Source organism: Rhamphochromis longiceps, linkage group LG23 (assembly GCF_057381845.1).
Source record: "Rhamphochromis longiceps isolate RC_006_pf linkage group LG23, R_longiceps_female_GT1.1, whole genome shotgun sequence".
NCBI classification, from domain to species: domain Eukaryota; kingdom Metazoa; phylum Chordata; class Actinopteri; order Cichliformes; family Cichlidae; genus Rhamphochromis; species Rhamphochromis longiceps.
Window position 1 is genome coordinate 25,188,219 of NC_140578.1, and position 17,342 is coordinate 25,205,560.

The window sequence follows — 17,342 nt, forward strand, 5'->3', positions numbered from 1 at the left end:
AGGATGAAACACACCAATTCACCAAAGTAACGAGCTGGCAGTGACAGATCCAAATCTAAATGCTCAGTTTCATGCTGTTTTTTCTACTCTCTGGCCTGTATGATGTCATAGTTATTCCTAATATGGTCATCTCAGGCACAGAAGCTCCATCTGCTGCTCACACACTCTGCTAAGAAAGTTGGTTTAAAGGGCGAGGAGCTGAAACAGCTTGTTTCAGACAGAGGATGGCCCGAGGAGCTGAACCAAGGCCCAGTGTAAGATAAAGAAGGATTATTCTGAATTCATTCACCAGCTGACTCATGCAAAGCTACTATGAGTCCAAAAATAAAAGCATGGCACTGGTAATGAGCAGAATAGGTGCACTTTAAGGGCTTTCAGGGGGTAAACAGTTTGTTTTGGGTGGTGTCCAGCGATTCGCTCCTCCCACAAACCAGCAGCAGGTGGAAACTGGTTCAGCAGCCTGGTTATCAGCAGCTCTGGAGGTTGGAGAGGAACTGCAGCACAGGACAGAGGGTAACTTGAAAAAAATAATTAAATTTTCACATTTTGTAATATCACTGTGTGTTGTAGAAGGCTCTCATTTTGATTTGCCACCCATGTGTGTATTTATAATGCCTTAAAATGCCTTATTTAGTCCAAAGTCTGACAGAAACTTTATATGTGACTGTGTATGAAATTTCTCACCTTTTAAAAAGGCTTGTTTTCTCCAGTGTTTCGTAGAGCCCGGTGTCTCTGGTGTTGCTGTTGTCGGATAAAGAGAGGTCGGAAGGTGATGATATCTTTCTACAGAAAGGATAAACAGCTCTTGTTGGGTCAAACATCTCCTGGAAGTGTTTAAAACCAACATGTCTTTGTTCTGCTGACTGTTTCTGCAGACATGAAGGTCACCAGTAGAAACTCGTGCTGCTGAAGATTCAACAGCTCCATCAGCGTCTCTGTGAAATGGGATGTAACAGGTCAAGATGCTGGTTTGGAGCCCGTTCTGACAAACCGGATGAGGCCGTCACCGATGAGGCTGAGGGGTTTCTGAAGCATGCAAGCGACTCTGAAGGTATTGCAGGCTCAGCTGACGTCAGCTTCCAGGATCCCCCTCCAGCCAGTAGAGCTCTGCTGGACTTTGCTCAGAGGATGTCGGAGGACATTGTCGCTCAGGCTCTGCATCTCTGCTGGGAGGCAGCGATCCGATACGACGAGCTCCCTTTCATTGACAGTGACGCCGATTATGTTAATGAACCAAAACATTTCTTTACTTGAAATCTGCCTGGACATCCACCCAGGCTGCATGAAACAGGTGAAGTTCAGATATTAGTTTCTGTCCACAGCAAAAATCTGAGGTGTGGATTATTTTAAGACATTACAACATGTGTCCACAAAACTTTGTACTGCAAAACAAAAACACCACTTCTGAAACCTTTAAAGTTATAGTTTAAAGAGTATAAAGGACAATTAGATTATGACCACTAAAATCTAGTTCCAGGTACATTTTACTTCATGCATTCTCATTAGAGCCATCCCGGGTTTAAAAGAAAAAATATGCACGAACAAGGCAGAGCGTCATTCAGGCTTTCATCATAAAAGGCAAAAGAAAAGAAATAAATGCATTTATCAACACATTACCTGTGTCTGAATGTAAATGCACTTTGGTGGTGATAAAAGGTAAACAGACTTAAAAATATATATATAAAGTGAATGTGACATAATTAATGTTGTTTCTCAGTACAATAAAGACATATTATTCATTGCTCAACTCATCTTGAGTAACGGATCTGGAAATTTTTTTATGCTGTTTATTTGGTCATAAATTTTCTGTTTTCCTTTTTTTTCTTTTAAATTTTGTAGAATTCAATTTGTGGGATAACAGCAGAACTATTTTTTCTTTCTTTCATTTTTAATTACACCTTATTTTACCTTATTTCAACATCAGGTGAACTAAATGTTTGTACTTTGACACTAAACTCACCTCGAGACATCTTTATCCTGGCTCCTGTCATATCTCTTACATGTGTTTTGACAACAAACAGCAGCTTCAATGTCAAGACTCAGAAACACGGTGGCACAGGGGAAACCAGGAACCAAAAGCAGGTCATGTGAAATCAAAGGATTCAACAGGAAATAAATACAGGATTTTAAAATTGAACTAACAATAGGCATGATTTCAGGCTCTGCGGTGCACGAATACACTGAAAACTTAAATTTACTAACACCACTTAAGTAATTTATAAAACCGCCTGTTATAAAAACAGGAAACACAATTGTTTTTTTAAAAATCTCTCAAATTATATTGTTTAAAACTTAAAACTTGTTAAACCAAATTCACATTTTAATACTATTATATTTTTCTGTTCGGGAATGCATTTAAATAACTGTAATTTGACATCTTAATAATTAATAATTAAAAAGAAAAACATTTTGTAAAACACTTTAAATATTCACAGATAACAACAACAATAATAGTGTTAAAAATATCATTTCCATTAAAGAGCCTCCAAGAACATTAAAATATTATTTCTTTTTAATTTAGTAAACCTACATTGAGAGGCAAATATCATAATATTGCAGAAACAGCACATAACCATCAGAATATAATAAGAGTGAAGTAGAACAGCACATTTTATTCATTCATTATAAATGACTTTATAATTTACTGCTCTAATGTATAATAAAACACTTTAATGTTTGGTTTTCTAAAATGTCAAATGAAAATCTTCAAATATTTGTTAAAAGCTTTAAAGTAGGTGTAGCACAGTGCTGTAATGTGTGCTAATGTTTGCCTTCAGTATATAATTGAATAGCACCAGAAGGAACATGACACAGAAACTAAAACTAAAAAAAGTACATCAAAATCCTACCTCGGTACAAGAAATCTACTAAGATTTGTAAACAAAACCGTAAATCACTGAATACACATTTTTATTCTTGAATAATTTCATGCTAGCAAGAAAAAAAAAAACACTGAAAAAGTTGTGACAGGAGCGTATTTACCACCGTGTTATCAACCAGCTTGCTACTGTCAAATATGCCTGTATTTAGAGAAACCCTTTTATCGATTCTCCTGAATCTCATATCCAGTGCTGTGCACAAGTCCTGAGCAACCCTCCAGTTCTTTATATTTTGCTTTAAAACTTTAGAAATGAGCAGTAGTTGAGCAGACTGGATTTGAATTATCTGGACCCTGTAAATAAAGGCTGAGGTCACAGTGTGCTGGGACAGCTCCAGAGGCTGGGCTGGTATTAATGATGACTTCGAGGCCAGGATCAGGAGTGTGTTGTTAGCTGTAATGTATAAAAGAGCTATCAGAGCTACATGTGCAGTCTGTATCTGCATGTTAGCGAGCACACCGTCAGTAAAGCATCAAAGTTTTAAAAGTTGAGAAATCCGCCTCTTTCTTGTTTTCTTTCATAAGAACTGAAATTGTTGACCTTTGACCTACAAATATGAGCGTTCACCAGCTCGACCTTCTTAGAGTTTCTGTGGACATGAAAGCCCAGTGAGAGCTGAGCACACGTTGACTTCATGTTTCATATCAGCAGCCTGGGCTGTGAACATACACAGAGAGAAACACGTCTGCACTTAGAGCGTGGATTTAAAGGAGGATGTTTTAAATATTTCAGTATTTAATATGTTTAATGTTTGAGTTGTACAAATAAGAGTACAAATAGTTACACTCTCATTTCCACACGTGATTATCTCTGTTTACTTTGTCACGCTCTGCCACCTCACCTGCGTCAGTTTGGTGGGCGGAGCCAAACCAAATCCACACGGCAACCTTAACTGACCCTGCAGCTCCACCCAGAGGTGGAGTGACAGACCTGATCGTTTGTGCCTGAGAGACCTCATCCAGGGAAATATGAACTCTGGAGCACATTCATGAAAAGATGCTTTTTTAAAATTTTTGAGTTTGCTTCACAGGTTTTTCTTTGTTGTTCTTTACTTACCCCAGAGTATCAACTGGGTCTTGTCATTTTCTTCCATGTGGCTTTTAAAGCTTTTTAGTTTTTTATTTTATTTAAATTTTATTTTGTTTTGGATTAAGGTCACTAGAGCTCATTGATTGACTATTGTACATTTTATTCAATAAAAAAAAAAAAATCCAGCAACTTTTTAAAAAAATTGTAGTAGTTATTCGTTATTCTATTTATGACTTGTTTTATATTTTATTGTAGTCTATACAGCATAATTTTTATTCTATTTTTTTACTTAATGTAAATGTATTAATTTATTATACTAAATTATTTTATTTCTAACTTTATTTTAATATATTATTATTATTATTATTATTATTATTATTATTATTATTATTATTATTATTATTATTATCATCATCATCATCATCATCATCATCATCATTATTATTATTGTATTGATTTTTTTTTTAATTTTCTCTCAGTGTAAATTAATATTTTGCTTGTTTGTTTAATTTCATTTTTATATTTTTTTTCTTTTAGTTTTTTTTTAGTTTTTGTTTTATAATATTGCATTTTATTAAGCTATTAAGGTAATGTTTTTAAACATTTTTTTTTTTGACTGATTTACTGTTTTGACTTGAATTTGCAAACTTTTGCAGACCTTTGGCATATATGAAGTAATCCAGGTTAATTTTATCGTAGATATAAGTATATTCCAAAGAAGCATGAACTGCTGTCTGGCTGCACAGTTAGAGAAGCAACATACATGTCTGTAAACCTGAAAAGATCCACCATGGATTCATGAAAATACTGAGCACGGCTCTCTCTTGTTTTTCCCTTTTTGTACAAAGTTGTTCAGTAAACTTTACTATTATAAGAAAGTTGCAAAGATCCTGGCTAGAATGTTGCACTTTAAAAAAAATGTTGAGAAGCCATTAAAAAAGCAAACATGAGAGCCATTTCAGTTTGATCATTTTTATTTCACCCAAATGTGAAGATCGCCTAAACTATTGCCTAAACTATGGAGCCGTCCACTCAGCTTGTTTGGCTGGATTTCAAAGGCTGCAGGATTAAGAAAAAACAAAACGTCTTCAGTGAAAAAATAAAATGCTGAAACTACTGTAGCAGTGAGCTCAGTGTCAGGACAGAGCAACGTGCTTTCACTTAACGCTCTTCAAAAGGAGGGGCCTCTGCTGGTGGCTGGCTCTGCTGCCTGAGAGACACAAAAAAAGACAGCAGAGATTAAGTGATTTGAGCAAGACGACAAGTTTTAACAGGATTCACCAGAAGCTTCTCAAACATCTCTATTTCCCATTAAAATGAATTAACTAGCTGGTGAGCATGTGAGTGAGCTTTCTTTGTCAGACTTTTTCAATGGAAGGAGACATCATTTTTAAAAAGTGCCAACATCTCTCGTTAAGGTTTTTTTCACACTAAAGCTTCAGATCATCCTTTTCATCCTGTGTCATGAAGCTTAAGATCAAAGTTTTAAGAGCATGTTTTGCAGTTATTTGTTGAAGGTTTAGCTCCCAAAAAACGTGTTAGCCCAGGTTTTATTGTCAGGGCCAAATGGTGCTAAATGCTGATTGGCTCACAGAAATATGACATTATCTTCATACTGAGCAGCGCCAGACAATCATAAAAGGGACGTGGCATCGAAAGGAATCCTGAATGGAAATATGTTGGGGGAAGATTGTGGTAGAAGTGTAACTTTTGGGGAGAAAAAAGGTTTTAAGACTTGGTTAAATTAACGTTAGTTTAGATAATCCTTTAAAATAAATTTCAGAATTGCTTCTAGAAGGTATTTTGCCCTGTGCACCCTAAACTGAATGAAATAAACAAGCAGGAAACACTTGGACTTAAAAATTTAATCCAATGCTAAAGCACCAAAGCTTCAGTTCCTCTAATGGCTACTTGAGGCTGGCTTCAAACATGAGTCAATCCCCATACACTCCCATGTTAAAATGTCCAACTTTACAGCAGAAATAAACATGTTTACAGTGTCTACGGATAGTTTCACGCTTCATAATAATTTAGCTCATACATTTGGATTTTGCTGAGGTTTAAAATTAGGAGCAAAGCTGCTTTAAAAGACAGATGTTGAGGCGATTGTAGGTGGACCAGGTTTTGACTGTTGGTGGCTTTTTATGTAATTATCTGTCAAATAAAACGACTTTACAAAACGACTTTTCAGCAAGAGGAATTATGATAATTTACTGTATGTCATTCAGCAGTAGTACGACTAATTCATCCACAAATCACTGGTTCAGGTTCCTGTTGTACTTGTGTCTCACCTGGATTCACTGCATTATTTTGGAGGCCCATGGCCATACCCACGCCCGCGACCACGACCGTGACCATGACCACGGCCAGGGCTTCCGCTCCCATGACGATGCCTTTGTTTGTGCCCATGTTCACGGTCCCTCTGGCGATCGGGGCTGCGTCTCCTCTGACTGCCATCATGATCATTGCCGTGGCGATCACCTCCACGGTTGTCATCTTTACGGTAGTCACCTCCACGGGGCTCATCTCTATGGTGATCATCTCCATGGCGATCATCCCCTCCATGGCGACCATCTCCACCGTGGCGCCCCTCTTTTCCATGGTCTCCTTTAGGCTTCTGGCCCCCGTGAGACCCCTGGTCGCCCGCCTGTGGGCCCAGGTTGTATCCTGAGGGGTGGTTGTCTGTGCGAACATCAGAAAATAAGTTTTAAAAATTAAAAATTCAACTATGTCAACATAGTTTGTTTTTTTGCACAAAACAAGCCAGCAGATTTGATCTTTTTAAACGTTTACTGCATTCACCTGGAAAGGTGAGGCTTTTAATTTGTGCCCAACTGCACAGGATCAGGAAATGGGAGATAAGCTGCGTGTCTTACCTGTATTGCTGCTGAACATGCTTGTCAGTGTCAGGGTTTGTGACGGATGACCCACTTATTATGGTGCTGAATGAAAGAAAGCAGGGCGGGGGCCCGTTCACTTCTCAGTTAAACCAGTTTGGCTGAATAGCTGTGTAATTATGGGTTTTGCAGCATGTTATTTCTGAACAGTGTCGATCTTTGTAGTAACCAAAGAGAGATTTTGTTGTTTCAATCATATGATCGTTCATGTTGTATTTATTTTAAGTTTAGCAGTCAAAGAAAAAGTATAAACCTGAGGATGAATTATGACAAACGGCTGCATTTAGCTCACTGCTGTGTTCAAAACTACTTCCAGCAGGTGCTGAATGTTAGTCTAATTAAAACTAAGTCTCTTGCTCCTTCTGCAAGACAAGTTTAGCTTGGATCTCTAGCTCTGCAAAACTTCCAGTACTTTCCCTTAAATATCAAACTCATAACTAAAGAAGATAAATGAGTGTACTTACTTGATGTGAAGGGCAGACACCAACTGTACTTTCTGTGAGTGTCCAACAGATGCTCTGAGGTTTATGGGCACGGGCTGGTTTGGCTGCATTTCTTTTTTTTCTTGCGTCAGTAAGGCAACAGGTAAAGAGAGAGGCGTTGTCTTTCATTTCACAAATTTCAGTTATCCTGCTTAACAAAGTTTATATCTTAGTTCAATCATAATGCTTTCCCTAGCTACTTACCCTAACCATCAAAAATGAAGGCCTAACCCTAACCCTCGACACCAAAACATTTTGACCCTCAAAATGCCTTCAAATTCATGGGGGCATTTTGTCCCCGTTAGTCAGTGTTTCTCAACCTTTTGGAGCCACGGCACATATTTCACATTAGAAAAGTCACACGGCACACCACCAAACAAAAGTGTCACATAAAGCATATTGATAATTTTCCCTGCACTCGAGGCATAGTGGAATTGGCTCAGTTTGACCCCAGTACACTGCATTCCAAATTATTATGCAAATGATATTTTCCTCTGATTGTCCTAAACAGTTGATGCAAGTGACAGTCAGCATAATTTTCAAGTCATCAACCATTATAGTTGATGATATTCGAATGTTACTGAACAACCCTGCCAATGAAAACAGTATTTTATTTTCAAAAAAAATTTATTTTTCAAAAATAAAAAACTTAAAATGCACTGTTCCAAATTATTACACACAGAGTTCCAAAATATATTATAGGTTGTAATGAACTGAAAATGGTCATTTGTTGAATTTGCAGCATTAGGTGATCATATTTACTGAAATCAAAAGCTATTTCAATGAAAAACATATTAACATAGGAGCCCTTATTTGATAGCAGTTTCACAATTCTTGCATCCATGGAACTTGTGAGTTTTTGGAGAGTTTCTGCTTGAATATCTGCAGGATGTCACAATAGCCTCACAGAGCTGCTTTTTGGATGTGGATACCTCCCAATCTCATAGATCTTTTGCTCGAGGATGCTCCAAAGATTCTTAATAGGATTTAGGTCAGGGGAGGATGGTGGCCACACCATGAGTTTCTATAATTTTATGCTGATAGCAGCCAATGATGCAGAGGTATTTCTTCAGCCTGAGATGGTGCATTGTCATGCACGAAGATGATTTTGTTGTGGAAAGCACAGTTCTTATTTTTGTACCATGGAAGAAAGTGGCCACATAGTTTGCAGAGGTCATTTTCACACCTTCAGGGACCTTAAAGGGGCCGATCAGCTCTCTCCCCGTGATTCCGGCCGAAAACATCACCACCTTCTTGCTGACCTCACAGCCTTGTTGGGACATGGTGGTCATCCACCAACCATCTACCACTCCATCCATATGGACCATCCAGGGTTGCACGCCACTCATCAGTTAACAAGACTGTAGTTCATGTAGTTCTGGGCCTACTGTCAGCTTGTCTGCTTGTGAGCATTGGTTAAGGGTGGCTGAACAGAAGGTTTATGCATGACTGCAAGTCTCTGGAGGATTCTATACCTTGACGTTTGCGGGCCACAGAGGCATCAGCAGCTTCAAATATCTGTTTGCCGCTTTGTAATGACCCTTTTAGCAGTTGCTCTCTTAATCCGATATATTTATCTGACAGCTACCACCAGATTTTCTACCTGCTCATCTCCACTCGTCTAACTTCTGCGACTCTCTAATGCTATTCTTCACTGAAAAAATTCATAAGATACACCAAGACCTGGTTCCCGATGGTTCATTGTAGCCCCTCCTCTGTAATCCCACCTCCATTACATTGCCTCTCTGCCTTCCAACTTCCCTCTGTCACTGATATCGCTGATCTCATCTGCCTGTCTACCCTCTCTTCTTCCTCTCATATCTGAAATTATCCACTCTTCATTCACCACTTAAACTGTTCCTACTTCCTTCAAAGTTGCTGCAATTACCCCAATTCTGAAAAACAAAGAGGTCTAGATCTCAATAACCTTAATAACTTTCATCCTATCTCCAATATACCATTTCTCTCAAAAATTCTTGAAAAAAATAGTTGCTTCAGAAGTTCACTTACACCTAACCAATAATAACCTCTATCGGCCTCTCTCATACTCCACTAGCTTGGTTCAAATCATACCTGTCTGACCACACTCAGTTCATTCAACTAACATCCTTCACTTCTCAGCCTTTGTCTTCTGGGGTGCCCCAGGGATCTGTTCTTGGGTCCCTCCTTTTCATCATTTACCTCTTTCCACTAGGACACATTTTCCGTAAATATAATATTCAGTGCACTGCTATGCCGACGACACCCAGCTTTACCTGTCCACCAAACCCGACTCCTCCCTCTCTTACCCTCTGTTTAGCCAAACTTAATTCATGGTGTTACGCCCCAGTCTAGGGGTACAGGAACATAACATAAGGGTTAGAAAGGAAGTGACCCTGTCCTGGCCCCCAAACTATGCCCAGAAGCCAATCTTTGAAGTGAACGGTGGTTTGTGTCTACACTGAAAAACTCAACTTCGGGGTGAACAAAGGCCAAAATAACAAAAAAAACAAGCTAAGTCAGGAAAGGAGGTGCTATCTAAAACCCTATGTGAAACAAAAACCAAACAAAAGACATGCTACACCTAACTCCCTAACTGAAATAAACAGGAGAAAACAGTACAAGAAAATAATAAGGCAGCTCAGCCCTTCTGTTTCAGTGTCTATTTACAATGTACTATTTACAAGTGAAGACTAATTTACACATTATATACAAAGCTCAGTAAATCTCAGGAATGACACACGAATAACACAAGGTTTGGAAGCCAGGTTCAGGTCTGCTACTGCTGTCAGTCGCTGCCGCCAACAACTGCTGGTGAGGGATCTTTTAAAAACAGCCACATGATGAGGGGACCAATCAGCTGCCGCCAGCTCTGCAATCAGGAAGGACCTGTAGATTCTTAAAGACAAGACAGAAACAAACTCTAGACGGCCAGGGCCGTAACAATGGTTTTCCTCCAACTTTCTTAAACTCAACAGCAACAAATCAGAACTTCTTCTGGTTGGCTCTAAATCATCACTATCCAGAACTACCTGGTTTTCTGTTATTATCAATAAACTGCCGGTTTCTATCTCTCCCTCTGTGAAATGTTTGGGTGTCATTCTTGACTGTACACTATCCTTCAAATTCACACATTAATAATGTCACTCACTCAGCGTATTTCCATCTCCGTAACATCAATTGCCTCCACCCCTTCCTCACTCCTCATGCCATTCTCGTTCATAGCCTCGACTACTGTAATTAACTCTTATTTGGCCTTACACAAAAATCCGTCAATAAGCTTCATCATGTCCAGAACTCAGCCACCGGTATTAACACTAAGACTCCCTCTGCCCACTACATCACCCCTATTCTGAAGCAGCTTCATTGGCTCCCGGTCAAATCTCACATTCATTTTAAAATACTCCTCCATACATTTAAGGCTATTCATTCTCTCTCCCCACCATACTTTTCTGACTTGGTTCAGATCACCATCCCCTCCCGGTACCTCAGATCATCCTCTTCCCTTTCTCTTGTTCCTTCCTCTCCTCTTGTTTCTATGGGGGGCAGGGCTTTTAGTTGCTCTGCCCCTCGACTTTGGAACTCCTTAGCCCCTGACCTCAGAAACATCACTTCATTCCCTCTTTTTAAGTCCAAACTCAAAACCCACCTGTTTAAAATTGCCTACTCCGTATAACTTATCCATGATCTTAAACTTTCTATCTGCTACTCTTATTATTGTGGATAATTTTAATGTTTTTATGCCTGTTTTATTTGCTATACAGTGTCCTTGGGTGTTCTGAAAGTTGCTTTTAAATAAAATGTAAAATGTATTATTATAATGTGGACTGGCAAACTAATTATTACAGGTGTCCGAGATTGATTTCAGTGATCCAAAGAGCCCTGAGACACAATGCCATCCATGAGTTTAATTGAAAAACAACATATTTAATCTTTATGACACTTAAATATTATTTACATACTAATTTGGAATGTGCTGTATACCATTTTGGCTTTCTTGTGACCGCTACTCATGCTAGGGCATTCATCTGGGTCGGAATTTTCTCCAGGATCTGGAGACTGACTACTTTTTCTTTTCAAATATTTATCTATTGCTATTACGCAGTTGTTGCATGGCTATATGTAATTTCTTCTTCGTCTTCTGTTTTACTGGCATTTGGCAACCCATTTAATTGGAGCAAGATGTTGTACTGCCCTCCAGTGGAAGAGAATTTAATTGTTCTTCCCGTTACTCACGTTTGCTTGGAGTACTAATCGGGTGAAACCAGATAATCTTCCACAGCACACCTATGCATCACAGTGGTTAGGAAACACTGCCATAAGTGTCTGTTGGTCCCCAGAAGTATAGTAGCATGCCAATTTTCTGTCCTCACAAAGTTGTCTAAACATGTACACACACGCACAAACGCACTTGCCCAAGACATGTGCAACACTACAGAGCAATTTTGCACATCTAAATAAGCCTTGTATATTTGTACAGTTGTATAGTTGGTATTTTTACATTTATAGTTAGCTATTTATTAGTTTTCATTTTTATTTATTCTAAATGCTGCTACCGGGGAGGTGGTTTTCATTGAACCTCTGATTTATCTGCTGTGACATGGTTTGTGATGGTTTCACATTCCCATAGCCCATCATCCACCAGTTGGTGGTGTGCGATACTGCAAACTTTTGGTATCAATCGGATACCAAGTGAATACAGGTTTTAAGATACCAATACCGATAGTTTTAACCTATAAAGGGAAAGCAGTGTGGAGACGTGGTTTGTAAATGTGCCTGTCTCTAAGCCACTCTGGGTCAGTTATTGTTGTTTGTCTTATAGGCTAGAAATCTGCATGTTTGAGGATTATTATTATTTTGTGTATATCAAGTAATAATTACTGTATGTGTTTAAAACAGTTTAGTGGGCTACATACTGAACTCATAGCATATTAACAAAGTATTGGTCCTATCCCGCTAGTATCAATCTGATTACAATAACAGCGTTGGTATCGATAGTGTTCCCATGAGGTGATGTTCTGTTAAATGCAGCCAGGTAAAGGAACAGTTTTTCTTCAGCTGATGGTGCTCTACATGTTGATCACTTATCTGGAACAATTGCCTTTTTTCCACTAGCTCTTTTCCACTCAAGTCGACTCAACTCAGTTGTGTTTTCCATTTATTCAATTCAATTGAATTTTATTTATATAGCACTAAATCCGAACAGCAGTTGTCTCAAGGTGCTTTTAAATTATATTGTAAAGATTATATTGTATAGAGAATAATCACCAACAATTAGATTTAGCTCTATGAGCAAGCACTTGATGAGAGTGAGAATGAAGACAGGACAAAAGAGAAAAATTACAATAGTTTACCACTTCAGTGTGGCTGGGTTATAGCAACATGACCCGAAAGTCCCGTGATGTCAGTTGTGTGCGACGTAAACGCAACACAACAAAAGAGGACACTGAGGTGATGGCATACCTTCTCCTAAATCAATGGTTAATGGCCAAAATATTGGTTTGTGTGTTGGCTCATTGGCTGGTTTCAAAAATGGGAGTTGCTCTCATGACTCTTCCAGTGATGTCACTTCCTGGCCAATCAGTGTATTGCAGTCTGTTGACATCATGTTTTTGGCTTGACTAGGCTCGCTTGGAACTCCTAAAAAAGTATTTAAGTACTAAAGAAGTACCCAGTACGAGGCGCTAACACCTAATGGAAAACCCTAAAAACTGAGTTGAGCTGAACTAAGCCAACCCGGCTACAACCTACCATAGAGATGAAGAAGTGGACCATCACCTCCAGAGAGCAGCAGTTTGATGTTCAGTGTTCACTGCATCTGCTGATTTTCAGACCTTGAAGCTGTTTGTGAGTTCCCCTTTGACAGATCAGATCAGAAACAGAACACAAGTAGCAGTTTGAGAAATTATGAAATCAGAATTTTTTTTCTTTAAGCAGAAGGTTACTGAAGAAGAGGAAGTAAGATGTGGAAATTAACAGACATGTCACTATTAGACCAGCAATGTTAAACTCATTTTACATTGTTGGCCACATACAGCCTACTTTAATCTTAAGTGTGCCAGATCTCTGAAACACCCTTTTCTATCAATATAAAGAAATTTAATTACACATTTATTTCCCGAGATATCTTATTATAAGAAAACAAAGGGCTATTTCAACATTAAGTTTCATTTTTTCCCAAAGAAATGCTTCTGTAGTAAATGCATGAAAACTTCCAACTCTTAAAAAAACAGGAACTCCCAGCTTTACCCACATCCTCAAAAGATCCCTGGAGCTGTGTGAAGTTCCCTCCTGCTTCAAACACTCCACCATCATCCCCAAGAAACCCACCATTCCAGGATTGAATGATTATAGACCTGACGCCATACTTGCCAACCTTGAGACCTCAGAATTAGGGAGACATTTAATAAAGGGGGGGTATACACATATACAAAACAAAAAAACTTGAATTTTACAGTGTTTATTTATTTAAAATTATGTATTTAAAGTAAGTTAAATGTCACCATTATTACTGTCCCCGAGCCGGGGCTGTCCAAATTCAGAGGCTGCATCCACCTGAGGACCCGGCCTTCGTGCTATAAGTGGGCCGGGTCCTCCGAAAGCCGGGTAGGCCGGAAGTGAGCGACTGTGATGGTCTAGCCTTCAGAATTACATCACGAGCTCTCTCAGTGGAGTGAAACTCTGCCATCTGCTCCTTGCTATCTAAATATAACCAGACACTGGTGTAAATTCTCGACCATCTCACACTTCTGTTTAATCAGTTTTCTGTTTGATGTTTATTCAGCTGTGTGAAAACCCCCGGAGGAACCCTCCCAAGGGATTAATAAAGTTTTATTTAATCTAATCGTATCTAATAACTTTAATCTCAGCCAAACCAATTTACTCAGGAACAAATAAAACACTAAAAAAAAAAAGAAGTAAAAAAACAATAACATTTTTAGGTTATCTAAGTGACTCATATATCATGTTTAACCTGAGTGGCGAAAGACCGCGGGGGTTTGAAAATGATGTACCGGGAGTTCGCTGTTCTTGCCGGCTCAGATATTTGAAGTTTACACACCTACATTCTCACCTGAAAATATGCTAAAAGTTTAGTTTGCAACCCAGAAAGAGTAATAAGAGTAATATTAAACCTAAGTAGCTGCCGCCATTGTTGGAAACTGGAAATGGCTGGAATGAATTCTGGGATATGGTTTTTCATTTTTGTTGTCCAGGTGGAAAATCAGGAGAAATTTGGGAGAATGGAGATTTTCGGGAGGGGTACTGAAATTCGGGATTCAAATCAGGAGGGTTGGCATGTATGCCTGTCGCCTTGACGTCTGTGGTCATGAAATCCCTTGAACACCTGGTGTTAGCCCATGTGAAGGACATTACAGGCCACCAGTTGGACCCTTTGCAGTTTGTCTACTGGTCAAACTGGTTGGTGGATGATGCACTGCTTTCAGCAACTTCATGATAGCCTCTAGAACAGGGTGGGGAGCTCCAGGCCTCAAGGTCCGGTGGGCCAGCCTGCAGGTTTTAGATATCACCCTGGGTCAACACACCTGAATCAAATGATTAGTTCATTACCGGGCCTCCAGAGAACTTCAAGACATATTGAGGAGGTAATTTAGCCATTTAAATCAGCTGTGTTGGATCAAGGACATGTCTAAGGACCTGGCCCTTGAGGTCTGGAGTTCCACACCCCTATTTTAGAAGGTTCCTAGCAGGATAATGAGAAACAGGTGATTGATTTATCGAAATCTGTCATTTCTTCAGGAATAGTTCTTCAGGCTTCTTGAAGGACATTCAAAGCTCTTCTTTGAATGTTTCTGCCTTCTGTTCTGTTCTCTGTCAACATGATAAGATACAATAAGATAAGATAAGACTTTATTGATCCCACAACGGGGAAATTTTTGCGTCACCTCAGCTCAGGTACAGATATCAGAAGGAAATACAAAAATACAAATAAGTACAATCAATGAAAAAAAGTAAGATAATACACTATATACAATGGTAGCATACACAGTATGTGATTATGGATATAGTTGGAAATATGGAAGACATAAACTATATAGCTTAACATAACTATTGTACCACTACTATTCCTATCCGGTTGTTCAGTGATGACGCGACGAATCCTACTTCCGGGTCTAAAGTAGTCTGCGTTTAATATGGCTTTTGTGTTGTTAACATGTTTAATGTTATGTATTTTCTTCTATTTGATCTCAAAAAGCTCCTAAAACAGTCAGTGATCACTGTTGACCCTTGACCTATTGTGGATGGATTATCTCAGTTGTTCTCCTGGCTGAAGTTTGGTCCTTTTACAGCATCCTGCCATGCGATTACATTTGTTCCTGACCACCGAGAACACTCACGTTAACTTTTATCGAGTGGAAAAAAAGTTAGCTTGTTTATATTATGCTAACATAGCTGTGTCGCTAGCGGTCACGTAGCACATCATTATATACCAGCTAGCCCAACTTCAGTAACCCTACAAACGTCACTGCTGTTTAGTTTTCTGTCTTCATTTATGTTGGAAGTGATAGCAGAGCTGTACGTTTTAATTTGTTTCCAAAACCCCGCAGTCAGGACATGCTATATTGTATTTAGATAGAAGCTAGCGAGCTAACTCCCTGCTAACTTCTAACTCCGTTAAATGTCATAAATTCCGTTTTCATGGATGCCTGGATGTTAAACTCAATTGTTACACCTGGTAGAGCAGAACGCTGATCATTTTATTAAAGATGAAAGACTTTAGACAGTTTTTCAACTCTCAGTAATGCCATAGTGATCGTTTGATATATGGACCTGCAGCGGAGTTTAGGCCCAGACACGGCTAGTGACGTCAGACTGAACAATCGGATTTATAGACATGTACACACACACATGTACACACTAAATATACATATGTATACATATACAGACATATATACCTGCACATGTCCATACACATGGAAGGTCTATTATGCATGAAGTGGTGACCGTGGATGTTCACAGTGTCCAGTGACTTATGACATCGTGATTGAGGAGTTATAGAGTCCAACTGCTGTTGGGATGAATGATCTGCGAAAGCGCTCCTTCCTGCAGCGAGGGTGTTTCAGTCTCTGACTAAAGGAGCTGCTCAGCCCACTCACATACTCATGCAGTGGGTGATGTGGGTTGTTCATGATGGATGTCAGCTTTACTAACATCCTCCTCTCGCCAACCACCTCCACAGACTCCAGGGGACATCCCAGCATGGAGCTAGACCAGTTTGTCAATCCTGCTCCTGTTCCTGTCCGTGCATCCACTCCCCCAGCAGGCCACTGCATAGAAAAAGGCAGATGCTACCACAGTGTCATAGAATGTCCTTAACAGAGTCCTGCAGACTCTGAAGGACCTCAGTCTCCTCAGCAGGTGGAGTCAACTCTGGCCCTTCTTATACAGGACGTCTGTATTTGTAGTCCAGTCCAGTTTATTGTTGAGGTGAACACCCAGGTACTTATAAGAGTCCACTATCTCAATATCTTTCCCTTGGATGTTCACCGGTGTTGTAGGGGTTGACTTCCTCCTGAAGTCTATGATCATCTCCTTTGTCTTGCCAGCGTTGATTTGGAGTACGTTGGTCTCACACCAGCCAACAAAGTCACTGATGACCCCCCTGTATTCCTGATCATTCCCGTCTGATATGCATCCAATGATGGTTGTATCATCTGAGAACTTCTGTAGATGGCAATCGTCCGAATTATAACAGAAGTCTGAAGTGTAAAGGCTGAACAGGAAAGGTGAGAGAACCGTGCCCTGTGGTGCCCCCGTGCTGCAGATTACCACCTCGGACACACAGTCGTGGAGCCTCACATACTGTGGTCTGTTGGTAAGGTAGTCGATGGTCCATGCAGTCAGCTGTCTGCCTACTCTGGCTCCCTCCAGCTTCCCTCTCAGTAGTGCGGGTTGGATGGTGTTGAAAGCACTGATCCCACACTGCTTCAATAATGTTGAGGTCCGGGCTCCGGGGAGGCCAATCCATGACCGATAGTGTTCCACTCTGTGTTTTTTGTCTATCCAGGTATGTTTCTACTGCATTGGCAGTGTGTTTTGGATCATTGTCATGAAGA

At 39.6% G+C, this 17,342-nt stretch overlaps 1 protein-coding gene and 1 long non-coding RNA gene across 2 annotated transcripts; one reads left to right on the top strand and one right to left on the bottom strand.

The window, feature by feature from the left end:
- The first annotated feature begins 388 nt into the window (after positions 1-388).
- Positions 389-2,191, top strand: LOC146642044 (uncharacterized). The gene is made up of 3 exons (XR_014909670.1): positions 389-513; positions 711-769; positions 876-2,191. It is a non-coding gene; the product is annotated as an uncharacterized LOC146642044 (long non-coding RNA).
- Positions 2,192-4,864: 2,673 nt separating this feature from the next.
- LOC146642045 (uncharacterized) lies at positions 4,865-7,362 on the bottom strand. The gene is made up of 4 exons (XM_085398517.1): positions 7,270-7,362; positions 6,785-6,850; positions 6,200-6,590; positions 4,865-5,118 (listed from the first exon to the last, which is right to left on the bottom strand). Exons 3-4 carry the CDS (start codon positions 6,507-6,509, stop codon positions 5,066-5,068), a joined length of 363 nt encoding a protein of 120 aa, XP_085254643.1. The 5' UTR covers positions 6,510-6,590; positions 6,785-6,850; positions 7,270-7,362; the 3' UTR covers positions 4,865-5,065.
- Positions 7,363-17,342: the final 9,980 nt, after the last annotated feature.